Source organism: Gavia stellata, chromosome 20, assembly GCF_030936135.1.
Source record: "Gavia stellata isolate bGavSte3 chromosome 20, bGavSte3.hap2, whole genome shotgun sequence".
Taxonomy (NCBI): domain Eukaryota; kingdom Metazoa; phylum Chordata; class Aves; order Gaviiformes; family Gaviidae; genus Gavia; species Gavia stellata.
The window spans coordinates 5,792,315-5,809,441 of NC_082613.1; the positions used below are offsets into that span (position 1 = coordinate 5,792,315).

The following is a 17,127-nucleotide window of genomic DNA, read 5'->3' on the forward strand; positions in this document are numbered from 1 at the left end:
ACAGTTTTCACAACCTCTCTGCTGTTATTCATCACATCAACTGTGCTGTTGTATGCAAACAAGTTTATATTCTAAAACGACTGATAAGAACATTAAGAGACGTAATGCTTTACTTTCCCTACTCTTCCAAAAAACCTCCATGCTATCTCTCTCATTAGCTGAATCTCACATCATTTTTCCACAAGGTAAGTAGGACAGAAAGGGAATGAATCAGGCTAAAAGGATAGCAGGGAAAGCACAATAAGGTAGGGAGCAGTTAGTTACTTTGAAGAAAACGCAAGTTATTTAAGGACAAGTGATAGGACAAGAGGAAATGGCCTCAAGTCACGCCAGAGGAGGTTCAGGCTGGATATTAGGAAAAATTTCTTTACTGACAGAGTGGTGAAGCATTGGAACAGGCTGCCCAGGGAGGTGGTGGAGTCACCATCACTGGAGGTGTTCAAAAACCATGTAGACGTAGCACTGCGGGACATGGTTTAGTGGGCATGGTGGTGTTGGGTTGATGGTTGGACTCCATGATCTTACAGGTCTTTTCCAACCTTAATGATTCTGTTATTCTGTGACTAATGTGTAACTTGCAAGAACTTCAAAACACTGAAAACCAGCCTTCTCTCCCATGTAAAGTGTATGTTATGATCTACTGATTATTTTTGGCAACAAAAACCTAAAACTAGATGCATTATAACTTATTTCTTGTACATTTTATATATACCACTTTTTAATTTGATTTTTATGCACCTGAATGTTCCAATACATACCACCCACAAAAGGACAAGCACAAAGGACTGACTGCAAGACAATATGCCATGGGGTGGACAACCTATGGTTCCTGAGCTGCACGCAGCTCCCCAGCAATTCAAGTGTGGCTCCCACACCAGGGTACGCTATGTGATTGGCAGCAGGGCTGTGCTGGAATAGGGCTGCTAGGTAATCCAAATCCCTTGCTACGAGAAGGCAGAAGCCAGCAGAGGCTCCTGAGGCCAAAATTGCCACGTCGCCCTGGAATCCAGCTCAGCCCCAACCTACAACACAGAAGTGAGATACTCGAGGAACACACTGCTGTTGCAAATCCCAGAGTGTGTCCCGGTCCCTCCCCAGGTCTACAGGCTTTGTATAATGGGTCTTGGGGCTCCCAGTTTCACACAAAATTGGGTATGCAGCTTGCAGGGTTGAGAAGGTTATCTACCCATGTAATATACCATGCATTACACAGCAGCAGCATCTCCTTAAGAGCATCTATATGCTTAGAAAACTTAGAAGAACTGTTAATGGTTAAATGGATTGATATTTTTAAAGATGCCAGGGATCCTTGACTTCCACTTCCATTGATGAACTTTTTACTTAGCACCTAATGTTGAGAGCTGCTACATCAAAGTCAACTTACGCAAATCTTAAGTCATGCAAGTCTTTTAAGAGGTCTTTAGTAACAAGAGCAGCCAAAATAACGGACACAACTCAGCAGTAACAAGATGCAGGACTGGGCACTTATGAAAAAGAGTTGTCTTGGCTAAAGAAAATATTCCCTATAAAGAGGAGCTAAAAAACACATAGCACAGAATGTAATTTATTATTAACCAGTCTGAACTTTCTTCCAAAAGATGGTGTACCTTATCCTGAACTAGCATTTGGGGATTAGGAAGAAGTATTGTCCAGGCTCCTTGGCTAAACTTTTAGCTCAGACATTCTTACTAAAGAATTAACTACTGAAAGACTAGTGAAAGCTTAACCTTCCCAAAAAGGCAAGATTCACAAAATACATGATACTACTAGAAGCTAGAGGATGCCAATACAAAAAATACTATGTTTCAAAACAAAAAAGACAAAACCAGTAATATAATCTAAAGAAATTAAACACAGAGAATAAGCTCTGAAATTCCAACACCTTAATTCAATTAGAATTAATTTAGCAGGTTTTGGTATACAGAAACACACACAGATGCTTGCAAGCGTAAACTAACATGCAGAAGAATCTCTTCCTACTGCCTAGCAAGGTTAGATGAAAAGTTAGCAAACACAAATCTTTCTCAGACAAAATAATAATTTCCATTTTCCTTATCCTAATGCCATTCCCCTCCTCACAACTACCAAATAATTGAACAGATTTTAAGCCTGAACAAGAAAAGCTTTTAGAAACATAATTTAACACAAACCTCTGGACAAGCCAACACAACAGAAGAGAGAAGAAAATCTGACCTATTACCCCCAAAATTCATAGTACAGTCTCATTTTGTGAGGAGACAGAAACAAAAGCCTTACTTGCTCTAAATAAAGAAAACTGCATTCATTTTGTACACTAACAGGAGGCATGTCTACAGCAGTATGAATCAATGTGCTATAGCAGAGATAAATCAGTGTCAGCCATGTTGTGAAAGAAACTGCAGTTAAAAAAAAAACCCAAAACCACAAAACTTAAGCCTTAATCAAATCAGCTATACTGAACCTTGATACAAATAATTTTATACCGTTAGCTCTTACTTATTACTGGTGCATGACTTCTTCAAGTTAATGTCTATTAATCTCATCTAAAAATACACATCCACATTCTAGAGATCATGAAACAGTAGCAAGAAAAAAAATATACCAAAATATAAAACAACAGCAATGACTACTATGTGGCACACAGACGTAAGGTAGGTTGTAAAGTGAAGAAACAAATGCACTTACTCAGCATTAAATCCATTCACATGCAAGATCCTCATCTGTTTGACTATTGTGCTTTTACCGGATTCACCAGCACCTAGAAAATGAAAGTAAATTAATTTCAGAAGGAAGCATGAGTGATGAAGGGACACACTAGAATTTTTTCTTCAGGGTAAAATCGAGAAAGTTGGTTTTCTCAGTGCAAGAGTAAAAAGTGAAAGAAAAAGAAATAATTGCCACTGGAAACTTCAGTTGTAGCTAAAAATAAATGCCCAGCTCCAGTCATGTGTCAGATCTGAATGTTGGATCACTTCACTGTCCATTTTTCCAGTGTCAACATGAAAAGCAGACTGCAGGGCTTGGAAGGAAAAAGGACAACCTCAACGTTTTATAGAGAATGTCAAAATCTGCTTGCCTTGTCACTACTATGTGACGGAGAGAAAGACTGACTGAAGTCCGTACTAATCTGAAGCATTTTTGTTAGATCCTTAAAATATTTTAAGTTTGGCTGTGGTTATCATCACCCAGTCAAAAGACCGTAACTTAAATCACAAGAAATAAAATACGTGGATACTCACATCTGAAAAAGGAAGGCATCTCCTTTAAGCCTCCACCCACAAAGCTACAGAAACCTCCTTCTCTAATTTGTGTCTTGGAAGCAACCTCCCACCCTCTCTACACGTTCCAAATCAATCACATATGCAACGAGATGCAAAGACCACCTTTTGTGGCTGCATGCTCCAAATAGCCCCCCCACAGCTCTCCTCTGATTCCCTTATGTACCTGCAGTACAAAAAACCCACTCCACTTTACTCCAGTTTCCATAAGTAGATGTATGCTATTTCTGCTGTGCTGCACGGATGCCAGTGCACAGGGCAACCCATCTGCCTACAGTACCCGTTTTCCCTTGCACGCTAAAAAGACTACAACAGCAGCATTTAATTGAGCTGTTCCATGCAGTCACATCGGTAGCTTTCTATACAAAGCAAACGTATTTTTGCAAAAGTAGTATCATAACCTGACAGAATTTAGAAAGATTTCCCTTCGCATCTCCTGGCTACTTGTTTATTCATCTCATTAGCCTATGTCTCAACAACAGAAAACATATGTCTGTGGCAGAATGGGCACAGAGGTACAGTTTGTATTTATAGGATGCCAGGCCTCTGCTAGCACACGCTGACAGCACAAGCCTCCATTTTGAGCCTCATGTTCAAAACTGTATTTTAGCAGATATATTTCAAAGTTCATTTTCTGACAGACGCATTCCTCTCTGCTTTCTCCCTTCCTTTCCTTCTCCCTCATGAATTCCTAATAGTCCTGCTCTTCTCTCCATAAAACCTGCTTGCATGTTTTGCCACCTTATTAACACAGCCTTACTCCTTTTTCCTCTCCTTGCTCACTGATGTTTTGTAAGCATTTAGAGAGCAGTTTTTATCTACAACTCTTCATGCAAGCACCATTTCTCCCCTAAACTACTATTTTATAATATACAAACTCTGTCTCTTCAGGCATAGTGCAGCATGCAGTAAGAACAGGTGGCAAAACTAATCAAGAATGAGTAACTCGGGTTAAGATAGAGACTGGGTCCTCTTCACAATTAAGAATTACTCAGGAACAGCAGTGTATGCTATAGTCGTATTTCCATTTGGAATAATTAATACCAAAATTTCAGCTGTAACTCTAAATCACATCTTATAAGCATTGTGAGCCAAAATCTTTACTTCACTTAGGGCAAGAACAGGGGGAGACAGTTGTTGCTTTTGCTATAAATGCATACAGTTGGGTATTGACATACCCGGTTTCTCTGGATCAGCTACACCACCAGTGAACCAAAATGAAGTACTACATCTAAACTTCTGATTAAGCCTACTCCTCTCTTTGGCCACTCATTAAGGCCCTATTCTTCCCAACAATTACGCATACATTTAACTTCACCACCAAGGAGAGTTCCATTAATTTCAGTGAGACTGCTGGTGGCAGAAGGGGCAAGCATGTGTACAGCAGTGGGGCCTACAGAGAACAGTATAAACCCGTTAGAATATTTAGCAGCTCTTCTTTGTTGTTATTTGAATATGATGTGAAAATACTAAGAATACTTTCAAAGTACCTGGGGTTTTATTTCATATGTCTTATACAGGTAACATAATAATAGGGATGTGAGGTTTTTTCTTTTTTACCAGTGAGTTTGTGTTACAGACTGTCCACAATTCACAACAGCTACTGTGTTCACAACTGCAATAGTTGAACTATCACTTTAAAACACACACAGAGATGACCTTACAGCCATCGCTAAACACCCGTAAATTTTTATTTACAAGTATCTAAACTATGTTTTCAGCCACCAAAACTAAAGAAAAGAGAAAGAAAATCCAGGCAAGCCCATCATGTTTCTGTTTTCTGAAATTCCGCCTCTTAAGAAAGTAACCCATCTGACGACAAATGGCTTCTATGTTTCTATGTAATGTTCAGCCTGACATTTGGAAGTCCAAGGCATTCCCCAAGAGCTGAAATACAAATTATCCTGTTAAAAGATTTCTGCTGGAGCCCTGGCATACTCCTCAGTGCTGCAGGTGCTGCTGTAGTCCCAGTCACTCTCCGTTTACGTCAAGCCTCTTTCTTCAAATTAGTATTTAAAAGACTTCACCAGTAAGAGTACACTTCCAAATTCACAACCTTCAAAAAAATTTTTTTTTTTTTTTTCCAATTACGCTTCTTTCACACCAGAACTGAGTCAGCTCACCGAGGCCTAGCCTCTGCTCCACGCTAAAACCCCTGCATAACGTGCACAAGCAATCCCTCGGCGTGGCCAAAACGACCGGGATCTCGTAACTGCATCTTATTTTAAAACACTACTTTAAAATACTCCGAAATAATGCGTCTGACAAACATTTTCTTGTTCTCTCCAATAACGATTTTCGGACCTTCCACTTCCTTGAAGCCGTAACCTGCATTTCTAAACGCATCTCCTTAAAAACATGACATATGCAGGTAACCTGAATTAACCGCTGAAATAATACCTGAAACCAAGCTACAGACGTTCCCCTCCCTCCGAACGCGCGATACCTTAATTAATGGTGCGACAGAAGCGAGCCCAGCGAGCCTGCCGGGGGCCGGAGGACGTGCCCAAGACCCGCCGAGCCGCCCGCTCCCAGCCCGGCCCTGGCGCTGCTCCCCCCGCCACAGGCTCGGCGCTCCCTCAGCCCCACCGCCGGCCGCCGCGCTTCCCTCCGGGACCGACATCCTCCCTCCGTTTCCCCCAAACGATTCCCCGACTTCCTCCCTTCCTCTTCCTCCTCCTCTCCCCGGCCTGGCCGCACGTTCCTCGGCACCCCTGCCCCAGCCCCCGGCGAGGGGCGCGCCCCGGGCCGGCCGTGCCCCGGCCGCCTCCCCCGCCCGGCCCCCGGCTCCTGCCAGGCCGCGGTGACCGGCCTTCCCCGCGGCAGCTGCTCCGCACGCCCGGGGCAGGCCCGCGGCCCCTGTCAGCGCCCTGCCCTGTTTATCTCCCAGGTTCCCCCTCGGGCCCGACGCTCCCGCGCCCCTCGCCGGCGGCCGGCCAGGCATCCCCGGCCACCTCCTCACGCTCGGCCCCGCGGCCCGCTCCCCGCCCCGGCCTGCCTCCCTCCTCTGCCCCGGCGGCCGGGCGCTGCCCCCGCGGGCGGAGAGCGGCCCCAAGCCGCAGCCCCGTACCTGCGGGGCCTGCCCCCGGCCCCCCTCCAGCGGAGCCCCGGGCGGTGCCCGAGACCGCCCCGCCGCCGCCAGGCCGAGGAGCCCCGCAGGCTCCTCCGGACCGCACCGGTCTCCTCAGCGCCCCCGGGCCCACCTCCCCGGGCGCCAGCGGATCCCCGCGGCCCCGGCGGGAGTGGGCTCGCCGGCCGCCCCCCCTCCCCGGCCCCGCGGAGCGGGTGGGCCCTGCGGCTCCGCTCCCGCCGGGCCCCACCTCTCCCTCGGGCCTCCCCGTGCCCGGGCAGGGGGCCGCGGCCGCCCTCCCCGCTGCCCTCCCCCCGGCGGGGAGGGGACGGCCGCCGGCCCCCGGCCCGCTGCCCGGCGCCGCGCCGCCCGCGGCCCCCTTACCCAGCAGGAGGAGCCGGTGCGTGGCCCTATAGACCTGCTTGTCCTTCTGCAGCTGCTTTTCGATCTTCTTGTTGGCCTCCCGCTGCGCCTTCTCCTCGTTGCGCTGATCCTCCGTCTTGCTGTTCCCTAAACAGCCCATCTTGGGGAGGGGGAGGCAGGGGACGCGGGGCGCGGGGACGGGAGGCGGCCGGGGCTGCCGGGGGGAGGGAGGGAGGGAGGGAGGCACTCTCCCGGGCTCCCTTCTTCTTCCTCCTCCTCCTCCTCCTCCCCCCCTACTCGCTGCTGTGGCTGCCGCTGCCCAGAGCCAGAGACATGGAGAGAGCCGAGCCCGGAGCCAGCCAAGGGGGGGCCGATGGCGATGACTTTGCTGCTGCTCCGCCGGGCCTCCTCCCCGGCAGCTGCAGCTGCTTCTCCTCCCCCGCCCCCCCGCTCAGCCCCGCGCCGATCCCCTCAGCGCACCTTTCCCCGGAGGGGGGTGGCGGCAGGGCCCGATGCGGAGCGATCCGCGGGGATCTCCGCGCCCCCGGCCGGGCCGACGGCTCCTCTAGAGGGAACAGAAATGCCCCCCCCACCCCCCCCCCCCCCGCGCGGCACTCACAGGAACAAATCCAGCTTCAGTGCCACCCCCAAAAAAAATAATCCTCTTTAGATCCAAAGGCACGGGCTCCAGGCGCGGAAACCTCCCCAAATCCTCGGCCGGGAGGATCGGGAAACGTCTCTTCCTCGCCTCTCCCCCCACGCCGGCGGGCTGAAGCGCCCAGGGGGTCACGCCAGCCCCGGCTCTCGGCGGAGGTCGGGTCCCCTTCCCTCGCCGGGCGCCGCAGCTCCTCGCCCTCCGGCCGCCGCGGGTCCTTCCTCCCTCACTGGGGCGGGGGGGTCCAAAACAAGCCCCCCCCTTTTTTTTTCCTTTCTTTTTTTTTTTTTTTTTTTCTCTCCTTGCTGCTGCTTTTTCACATTAGGTTTCCAGGCGGCTGAATCCTCTCGGCTTCTCCAGCGAGCGGGGGGGAGGAAAAAAAAAAAAAAAGGCAGCCCGTTTGTTCTCTCCCCCCGCGCAAAGCCTGTCCCTCACGGGAGGATTTTTCCCCGTCTTATTTTTCCTGCTCTCTCCCGCATATCTCCCCCCCCTTTTTTTTCCTTCCCCCTATTGAGCCGCACCGAGGCGGCAGAGCGGCGGGGTGGGGCAAGCGGGCCCACACTGAACCCTGGGAGCGGGGCCGCTCACATGACAGCCCGCGTCAGCCCGCGCCGCCGCCGGCGCCCTCTTCGAACCGGCCCCGCCGCTCCCGCCCCGCGGTGGCGCAGCCTGCCCGGGCCCGGGCCCGCGCCGCTCCGGCGGCCGCCGCCGCGCAGGGAGCCCGGGGGTGGCTCCGGAGTCCTGGACGCTGCTGGAAGTGACGGCAGCCTCGGGCGGTCAGCCGCGGGGGGAGCGCGGTCGCTCTGATGGCGAGTGGCCTTTAGGAAGGGCTTTTCGGGGTGAAAGCAGCCGAGAGAACATTTGCAGGAGTTGGGGGTTAAGTTCATAGAATCCTGAGTGAGTTTTAACGGAGTCGTGCCCCGGGGGCCCTTTACACTGCACTTGAAAATAACCACCGCAGAAGTTACGGCACCGACTACTTACGCATGCACGTATGACACCTTTTCTCAACTGATGAACCTCGAGCATCCGCCTCGTCACCTGCCGAACGAGCTACAGACGCCGATGCGCATGAATTGGTTTTCACCGGGGCGGGCGCCGCCGGGCAGACGCATCCCCCGGGCAGACGCATCCCCCGGGCAGACGCATCCCCCGGGCGCTGGGCAGCTCCCTCCCACTCCGCGGGCGCGGCCCACGGGGCGCCGGGGTCGGGCGGGCCCGCGCGGTGCCCGCTTCAGGGCTGCGGCCCGGGACGCGGCTGGGAGGGAGGGAGGGACACCAGCCACCCAGTTACGCTGGCTGGACCGGGGGAGTACCACTGGATGCGTGCAGTTGCTTCTACGTGTGGTCTTGCCAGCTATCTAGCTCCATTTTGTTCTCTAAAATATTTTTTTGAAACCTCGTTATATAAATGCCGCAGTAGTTTTCGGGCACGAGCTTATCAGCTACGTCTGGAAAACAAAGATTGGCGCTTTGCTCTTTCTAAAACCTGGTTCCCTAAAACACACCGGTATTTTTTCTCTACCCCCCCTGAGATTAGTGAAACGCCCTTTACTATACTATAGTAAAGTATACTATACTATACTTTACTATATAAATTATTTATCCTCATTTGCAAAATTAAATTACAACACTATTCCCATGAACACACCTTCTTACGTCATCCAGTTACTATATTTAGAACCACCTACAGTAAAATAATTATGTGAATAGAGCAAACAACTAGCGGGTCACAGTCAGTGTCATCAGATACATCTGTTCAGCTGCCCTTGCTAAAAGAGGGGTGGACCTGAGGAGAAACGGGGAACACCACCACCAAATCTTGGTCCTTGAGGAGTTACTGGCACTTTCAGTCTATTTTTAAACGCCACAACTTTGGGGTACACAAAGCCTCAGAGCTTTGGAGTCAGCGGAGGGGCTCTCGCTGACTTCTCCAGGTGTTGTTTTAGGCCAAGGCAGTTTTAAAAGGTCTTAGAGAGACTTGGCTCAGCAATGACCAGATTCATCTGAAGCAAAGATGATAATAATTCCTTGTATCTTTTATAGGTCTTTTTTTTATATGTATTGTTTCCATGTAATATACATTATTCAAATACATTTTAACTGTGGCGTCTACAAGTCATAAAGGACTCAATAAAGCAGAATTCAGACTGAAAATTAGAAAACCTCATAGCCTTTTTACGGTCGCAGGTATGAAGAGAACGCAGAAATGCCAGTATCTGCCACCTCACGCAGCAGGGGAAATCTGCCCCAGCCTCCGGGCTTTGCTTCCCTCCCGGTCCCAGCTGGGGGGAAGGGAGCCCATCTCAGGCTCCAAACACAAAGGACTACCCAAACGAGATAAAAATTATTGCTGGAGATGATACTCAAAAGGCTAAAATCTTGGTGAATGGTGAGCAGTGTTAGCGAAGGGATGGGGGTGTCGCAAATATGCCAAAGCATCGCTGACAAGGGAGTCATTGCTGTCTAACGCTGTTGTCCAGCGGCGCACGCCCATCCCTGTCCCAAACGCGAACTGGGACGAGCTGGGTGAGGGTAAACTCCAACAGCCGTCAGCCACCACGCTGGGGCACGGGGATTGCTGCCCTCCTGGTGTGTACACCCTGTGCCTCTGCCTCTTTAGGCTGAACAAAGCATGAGGCAGTTGAAACGGGAAAACACACTAAGCTGATTCACAAAACTCCCAGTTACTCACGACAGAATTAAGAAATAGCTCCTTGCATTACAAGTGTTATTAAAGTGTGAAAGTGTCAAAAGCTACAGAAAACAAAAAGAAAACTCCCAGCAATTAAAAATTAAACTTATTAGCAATTACAGCCGTTTTTGTCTTTCTAAAATGTGACAAGACACAAGACAAGGCACCAACCGACAAACCCACTGACTTGCCATGATTTTTTTCTAGTGCTGTCCTGATTAGGAGAGGATCGTTTGGAGAGCGAGCATACCAACACATTAGCTGTTCTCACTCTTTTTTATTTGTTTAAATACCATAATGCTGCTGATGTGTCTTTAGAGTAAATCGTGTTTCTTACTGGAACTAGTTGCATTAGCTTCCATCTGGTATAAATCCATGAACTTGAGTTTCACGAGACTCCTGCCATCAGAAGGGTAAGCGCAGGCAAAATCTGACCCCTAACTCACCGTAGAAGTAAAGCTCACTTCTGAAGAACCTGCAGTCTCAGGAATAAATAAATGCAAAGATGGAATAACTATATGTATGGGCATAGTGCCTCTGTGATAAAAGTCTCACTATTTGAGGCTTGAAAATACTCACAAGACGGTGTTAAAGGACACTGCTGCATGTTAAGCAGAAATATTTTCCAAAAATGCAAGGTAACGTGAATGTGGAAGTGGCTGTAGAAGACATTAGAAGACTTGATGTCTATTGAGTCAATCTTGTACTATTTAAATTAATGGGAGGTAAGAGTTTACACACAGAAGATTGTGAGCATTGCACACTTACAGATGAAATTAAAATTCATTGATATTCTTTCTGTGTCTGAATATAACAGCCAACAGCCTCAGATTCTGTTGCGTTTTTTTTCAGTCTAAAGTAAAGACTCTGAGATACCAACATACATCTTAGCTTAAGGATTTCCCAAAAAGAACAGGGGGTTTGGCAGTGTGAAACAATACTCTGCTGTTTCACTTCTCAAACCAGTAACACAAGGAGAGGAAGCAGGATAATTCAAAGTTAATAATATTTCAATGGAATATTTGTGGGGGACGTGTATAGGGGAGTTTTATGTATCTATAATCCATTTCATTCCACTTGATAACTTTAGTTAATGGCTTTTTAGTCCCATTGGCCTAACTTCTATTACATTCTAACGAAAGTCATCAGATCTCTTAATTTTCTTTTTTTTTTTTGGAAAGAGGAATTTCATTGCAATCCTTTTCTCCGTTTTCCCACCACAGCTTTTGCCCCAAAATCTGCTGTTTGGTGTCTGCGACTCGGGTAGAGTTGTAACAATGGCCCGATCCTGTAAATAAGCATGTACTCTACTCAGCTGAGTAGTCCTATTGAAGTACGTAATTTATGTGGACTTTACTCTTCCCAGCTAGGACAACTATATCAGCTTGATTTACAAGTGGTTAGAAAGATTTAGATATAAAGTAGAGGTAGACTATCAATAACGGTACAAGTGAGAGAGAACTTGTTGAAAAGTACATGTCCCTTAAGCTTCCCCCACCCTATACACATAAACTTATGTCCTTTTAAGATTTATGTATAATACCTATTGGTATAATCACTCAAAAGGACCTCAAGAAAAGTACTATCCTTTCCCTATTTTAATATATTTACTTTATATTTGACAGACCATTGCATATATTTTAATGCATTTTCCTTGTGGTAGTCTCCCTTACTGTGTATGAGAGTATTCACACTTGTATAGGTAAGAGACAAGGAAATACTGTTGAAAAATTCACAAACGTTGGCTGGAAAACGTAGATACCAGAGTTGTTCTTGGAATTACTATTTTCTTAACAGAGCAGACTTTGAGCCTGTTGAAAAAATGCTTCTGAGACACATACTTCATGTCATTCCGTTCTTTTCTCTTTCTAACTGAATGGATAAAAACTTTCTGCTTACAATTCTGATGTTGCATCGGCTTTACGCTCAATCGATCAGAGTTAGGCTCTGAATTCACTCCAGTTACTCTTTGTTTTTACAGGCGATTATGAGACCCAGATCAGGATGTCCATCTTGCACCACAGATGCCTTCCAAACCCTCCAAGTGACAAACACCCTTATTTCCCATTGCAAACAATTCACATTCGTTAGTAAGTTGAAGGTACTGAGCGCTTTGGATGGCCCAGCCTCCAGAAAAAAGGAACGGTTCATTAGTTTTCCGATGGGACAGTTGTATAGTTCCTTACGGGCTCACACTGTCCACAGTGAACATGACCTCATAAGCTTTTGGCGGTGAACCGTGGAGGTGGAGTTGTGACCAAACCAATGTGCTCACTTGGAAGGGAAGATAGAGACGACATCAGGCTTGAGCATCCCTTAGCAACCGGACTGAAATGGCACTGCAGCTTTTGCGGAGGTTGTCAGCCTTCCTGGCCACTGGAATAGCCCCTATTTCAGTTCCTACCATGGCTGAGGAGACACAGCAAAGAAGAAAAAATTTGCAGCTCAAAAAGTAAAAGCGATAGTGGTGATCTAACTGTACAATTTCCTTTGTTTCTGTTTATAGGAAATAGCCTATTTTCAGCAAGTCTTCTTCATGGAAGGATACAGAGGTCAATTAATCTGGGGAACACATGAAACAAATGGTTCTTACAGCAACACCTTTATCTCTTGATTTACTTTAGACTCTTTCCACTTGAAAACCTCGACTGTAAACTTTGTAACATTCCTCTCTATGATATCAGGATGAATCAAAAGAGAGCTAGGCTTGCACGTGTGACAAAAAAACAACAGAAAAATACTCTCTGATTTAAAGCTGTCATGGAGTGGCTCAGTGAACAACAAACTATGGGTCACTTCACTACAAACCTGAAAATGCCGTTAGAGCCATGCATCTCGGTTATCTCCTCTCCCTAGTCCTCACACCTGTGAGCTTGGGTCAGAGCCGCTGATCATGTCTAAGTGAACTCTCAAGGGAAAGATAGTTTAATCTTTTTTCACTGAGAAATCTGCAGCCCTATCATTCCCCCGCAGCTGAATATATTATGCTATTGTAGAATAATGTCTATAACCTGCTTTCTTTAAAAAAAAAAAAATCTATGCATTCTTCTTCACTCTGTGATTCACTTGAAATTTATTATCTTTATATATCTTTGTAAGAAATGAAGATTTTAGAGGTGCTTTTTTTTTTTCCCTGCTAAGGTTTTCAAGGGATTTAAAGTACTGGGAAAAAACAAACAGTGACTGAGTTTATATTAGAAAGGTGCAGAAGTTCCCCCTGTGCATAGCACCTTTGAGAATTAAAATCTTAAGCAGAAATAAGAAGTAGCTGTGAATTTTTGTTAAGGAGCCTACATTACCCAACGCTTTGTTTTGCTGTCCTACAAATTCACGGTGCCGTGGCTGAGCAGTTGGAACAGACTTCCCTCTTTTAAAAGCAGGGATTCCCTCTGGGGCAGATTGACTCTTTCAGTTAAAGGACATTTTTTAATGGCGCACACTGTACATTTTTGTGTATTGATACTTCTCTGGTTTGAAGTCTGTTAAAATTTTTAGCTTTGGAAATACAGAACTGTGGACCTTCATCTTGGGCTGTAGAAGTGACTGGTAGTTCAGTATCAAACCTGTCAATCTCAATGTATTTAATCCCCAGTACACTCAGTCTTTTAGTTAGTTATCTATCTATCTATCTATGGCTAATTAAGGTTCTGATTTAGACTTAGATAAATGTTTTTTTCATGTGCTTTGAACACTGAAAAGGCTCCCGTGGCCTCTGGCAATGACTCGGGTCTCCTTTCCTTAGACGGAGGCATCCTCCATGAGCTATCGTCCTGCAAAATCCTTTGGACTCTCGGAAGAACGAAACTTGGTGATAAAAAGGGAGACGGTTTCAAAGTCTCCAAGTTACCCTTTGACCTGCTGAACAAGGAACCCTTGAGTCATCTCAAGCCCGTTTAAAGGAGAAACAAACAAATTAAAGCCAAACGATAATCTAAAAAGGAAAAACAAAGCAAACAGATTGGAATTGGAGCAAGAATCCAACGTGGGGTTTTTTTCAGCTGTTTCCTTTGCAGCGGCCAGAACAAAAATCACTTTAAAAAGCATTAAAAGGTAAACAAGGTAGGAAACGAAGCCATTATCAATCAAACCCAGGGAGGGCAACGCAGGGTCATCAAGGAAAACGACAAGTTTGTCTGTCATATGGGAAAGAGGGAGCCTGTCCGAATGCAATGAAATGAGCATTGTCAGGAAGAAATTAATGCACCACTAATGTATTCAATAAAGAACAAACACAAAACACTTAAGTACAAATACTCCAAAACAAACAGAACGAAAAGGAGATACTTCCCTCTCTGGCAAAGAAGAAGAATTTTTCCATACAGAAATTCTAAACTTGAGAGGGATTTTTGTTTTGCTTTTAAATAAAAACAAGCCCAAAGTCTACTAATAGAATTAACCAAGACTTTCCTTTAAACCAAAGAAAAAAAAACCCGTGCCTCCCTCCTTTCACTTCAAGGCTTTTCCTCAGAAACATTAAAAGAGACTTTAAGGAACTCATGGAATTATGAAAATAACACACTGAGAAAGAGCTTTTCACCTAGTAGCTTTTCTTATTTTCTTGCAGGTTTTTTTTCCTGATAGTCCTTCTCACTACTCATGCATTCTGCACTGCACTTTATTAAAAAAAACCCAGCCTCTTATGTAACAGAAGTAGCAGCACATCCTAGCTCTCCGCATAACACATATGGAATGCCGATTACAAAAAAAAATTGGAACAAGTCTTTTCTCAGATTTACTTTCAGTATTTGTCAACAGTCACTGCAGACCTACCCCCGACCGCAAACTTTTTTATAAAGAATTATTCTGCTTTAATCCTCGTTAAGTTTGGGTCACAAAACCCAGGCAGGCAGTAGTAGTAGAGGCTGTGCTTTCTAAATACCAGGTTATAGTTGGCTTCTGCAAAGAAGCACGAACCTCCCAAGCCTTTCTCCTGCCGAGGGGGTCAGCAGCGGAGGAGAGGCTCCCGGCTTCACCCCCCAGCACACAAGGCAGCCATGCAGCCCGGCACCGGCCGCGGTTCCCACCGGAGCAGGGTGGGAGCTGGGGCTGAGCGTAGCTTAGGCTCAGCCCGACCCAGCCTGCTCTCCAGCAGCACGGTGAGCTATCCCTCCGCGCTAGTATTATTTATTACTGACGCTGCATTCTCATTTTATGGCGCATAACAGGAAGGGGGATAAGAGGATTGTTAAAATAGTTCTTGCTAAGTTGTCACACAGGTTTTAATATGCTGTAAACATTCCTCTCCTTCTTTTGCAGTTTTTTAAATAGAACGACGTTCAGGCTTTCACGCTCAAAATAACTTTACATTTTAGTGCTAGCAAACCACGCTACTCTCAATACCAGGAGCCATCAATAGAGACGATCCGCAAGGAAAACAGAACTGTGATTTTGCTCCTCTGTCTCTACACTGCTAAAGGCCCAAAAGTGTTCCCTTTCAGAAAGGGTATTTTCTCCCATCTTTTTCTTTAGCTGGAAAAACGTTAAGCCTAGATCCTAAAATTACATACAGACACAATTATAGAATAGGGGGCTTTTGTGCCCTATTTTTCCTGGAAGAATCCAGCTGTCTGGCGAACTAACGCATCATTACTTCTTAAGTGCCTTGATGCTGAATCGGAGTGCCCCACACACCCTAGGGCAGTTGCAGAATTTAGACCCTTTCCCAGTGTTCCAAATAAGTCTTTCTGGGGTTTCTTTTTGTTGTGCCTCAGATTTTAGAAATGTATATAAAACAACCGATTATCTCCAAGTCTTTAGGTGTGCAACAAAAGGTTTCCCTTGTTGCTCTATCATCTCAGGCAAAGCCAGGGAAGACAGCCGCTGCCGGGGCGGAGGGAACCAGGCAGGAGTCGGGGTCTGGATCCAGCCCCATGCTGGGCCAGAACCTGTGCTCCAGCACTGGGATTTTGCCTTTGTCCCATGAAAACCAGCAGAGGTGAAGGATTATCCCCTCCTATGGGCCCAGCCCAGGGGGATGCTCGGGCCTGGTTGAACGCTCACAAAATGTCGATGGAGAAGGGATGAGCGTGAGGATCAAACAGGGGAACAGGATCCAGCAGACCTGATCTACCGCAGATGGTTCAATCCAGCACAGCCACCGATCCGTGCATGACCTTGGACGAGTCACTTCCCCTTTCTGTGCCTCTTTTTCCAACTATCTTTTATCTGCCTCTCCATATAGGTTGTAAGCTGTTTACTTCCGACATGTCTGCACAGTATCGAGAACCAAGGGGCCCTCATCTCACTGGTGACCTTTAAGCCCTTCTGCTATACGTTTCATCATAAAATAATTATTCAAAAAGGAAGCGATTTTCTTTAATAGTCTGTCTTCCTTTTCTTAACACCTCTTTAACTCAGACATTCTCAGCAACGTTAGATGAAAAAATAGGCTCTGTTCAAAAGCTTAACACTGTTTGTCTTAAATGAAAACGCTGAGAAAGCTGCTAGTATTCTGTTGAGTCCTTCTCCCACAGGCCCTCCAGCAAAACCAGGGAAAGCTGGAATCAGCATGCTTGCTACACTCAAAGTACCAGACAAAGATACTTTTTATGTTGAAAATAGAAAAAAAAAAATGCCTGCACACTTCTCAATCTTTCTTTGTACACGATAAAGCACCAAACAGGGCAGAAACCCGGTGCTGTGTTCTTTTGCAGGTCACCTCCAGGTTTGCTTTATGCTCTCTGGTGTTACAATAATGAATTTGTTTTTCCATTGCTCTGTGCACGCTCTCTTGTCTAAGAGTGACCTATTCGCTTCTGAAGCAATCGGCTTTTTACAGCTTAGTCTACGCTATGTAAACAGAGAGCAAGCAGCGCGGCGGAGCCCCCCGTCCGCGGAGGCGAGGAGCCCACTCCACCCCGGGGCCCTGACCCAGCCGTGGAGGCCGCTGCCCGCTTTCGGGGTGTCAGCCCCGGGCGACCGAGCTCCCCGACAGCCCGGCGCGAACGAAGACCGCAGCGCTGCACGTGGAGAGCCCCCCTGCCCTTTGCTCAGGGGGATCACAGCCACGTCAGCGGAAGGGCTGTGATGGAAAGCCACCTTGCCCTCAGAACGGCCAAGGATGCTGCAAGGGGCAGGGGATCCGGCG

General features: G+C 46.8%; 1 protein-coding gene across 4 annotated transcripts in view; it reads right to left on the bottom strand.

Annotated features, from left to right (window-relative positions):
- Positions 1–17,127, bottom strand: part of GNAS (GNAS complex locus) — a 163,910-nt gene that overhangs the window by 95,657 nt on the left and 51,126 nt on the right. For 2 of the 4 annotated variants that reach the window (XM_059827372.1, XM_059827374.1), the window contains exons 1-2: positions 6,712–6,888; positions 2,665–2,737 (exon numbers count right to left, since the gene is read on the bottom strand). In XM_059827372.1, the coding sequence (XP_059683355.1) occupies positions 2,665–2,737; positions 6,712–6,850 (212 nt within the window). In that variant the 5' untranslated portion in view covers positions 6,851–6,888. Of the gene's footprint in view, positions 1–2,664; positions 2,738–6,711; positions 6,889–17,127 lie in introns of those variants that run through there. The other 2 variants (XM_059827373.1, XM_059827371.1) reach the window with 2 other exon arrangements.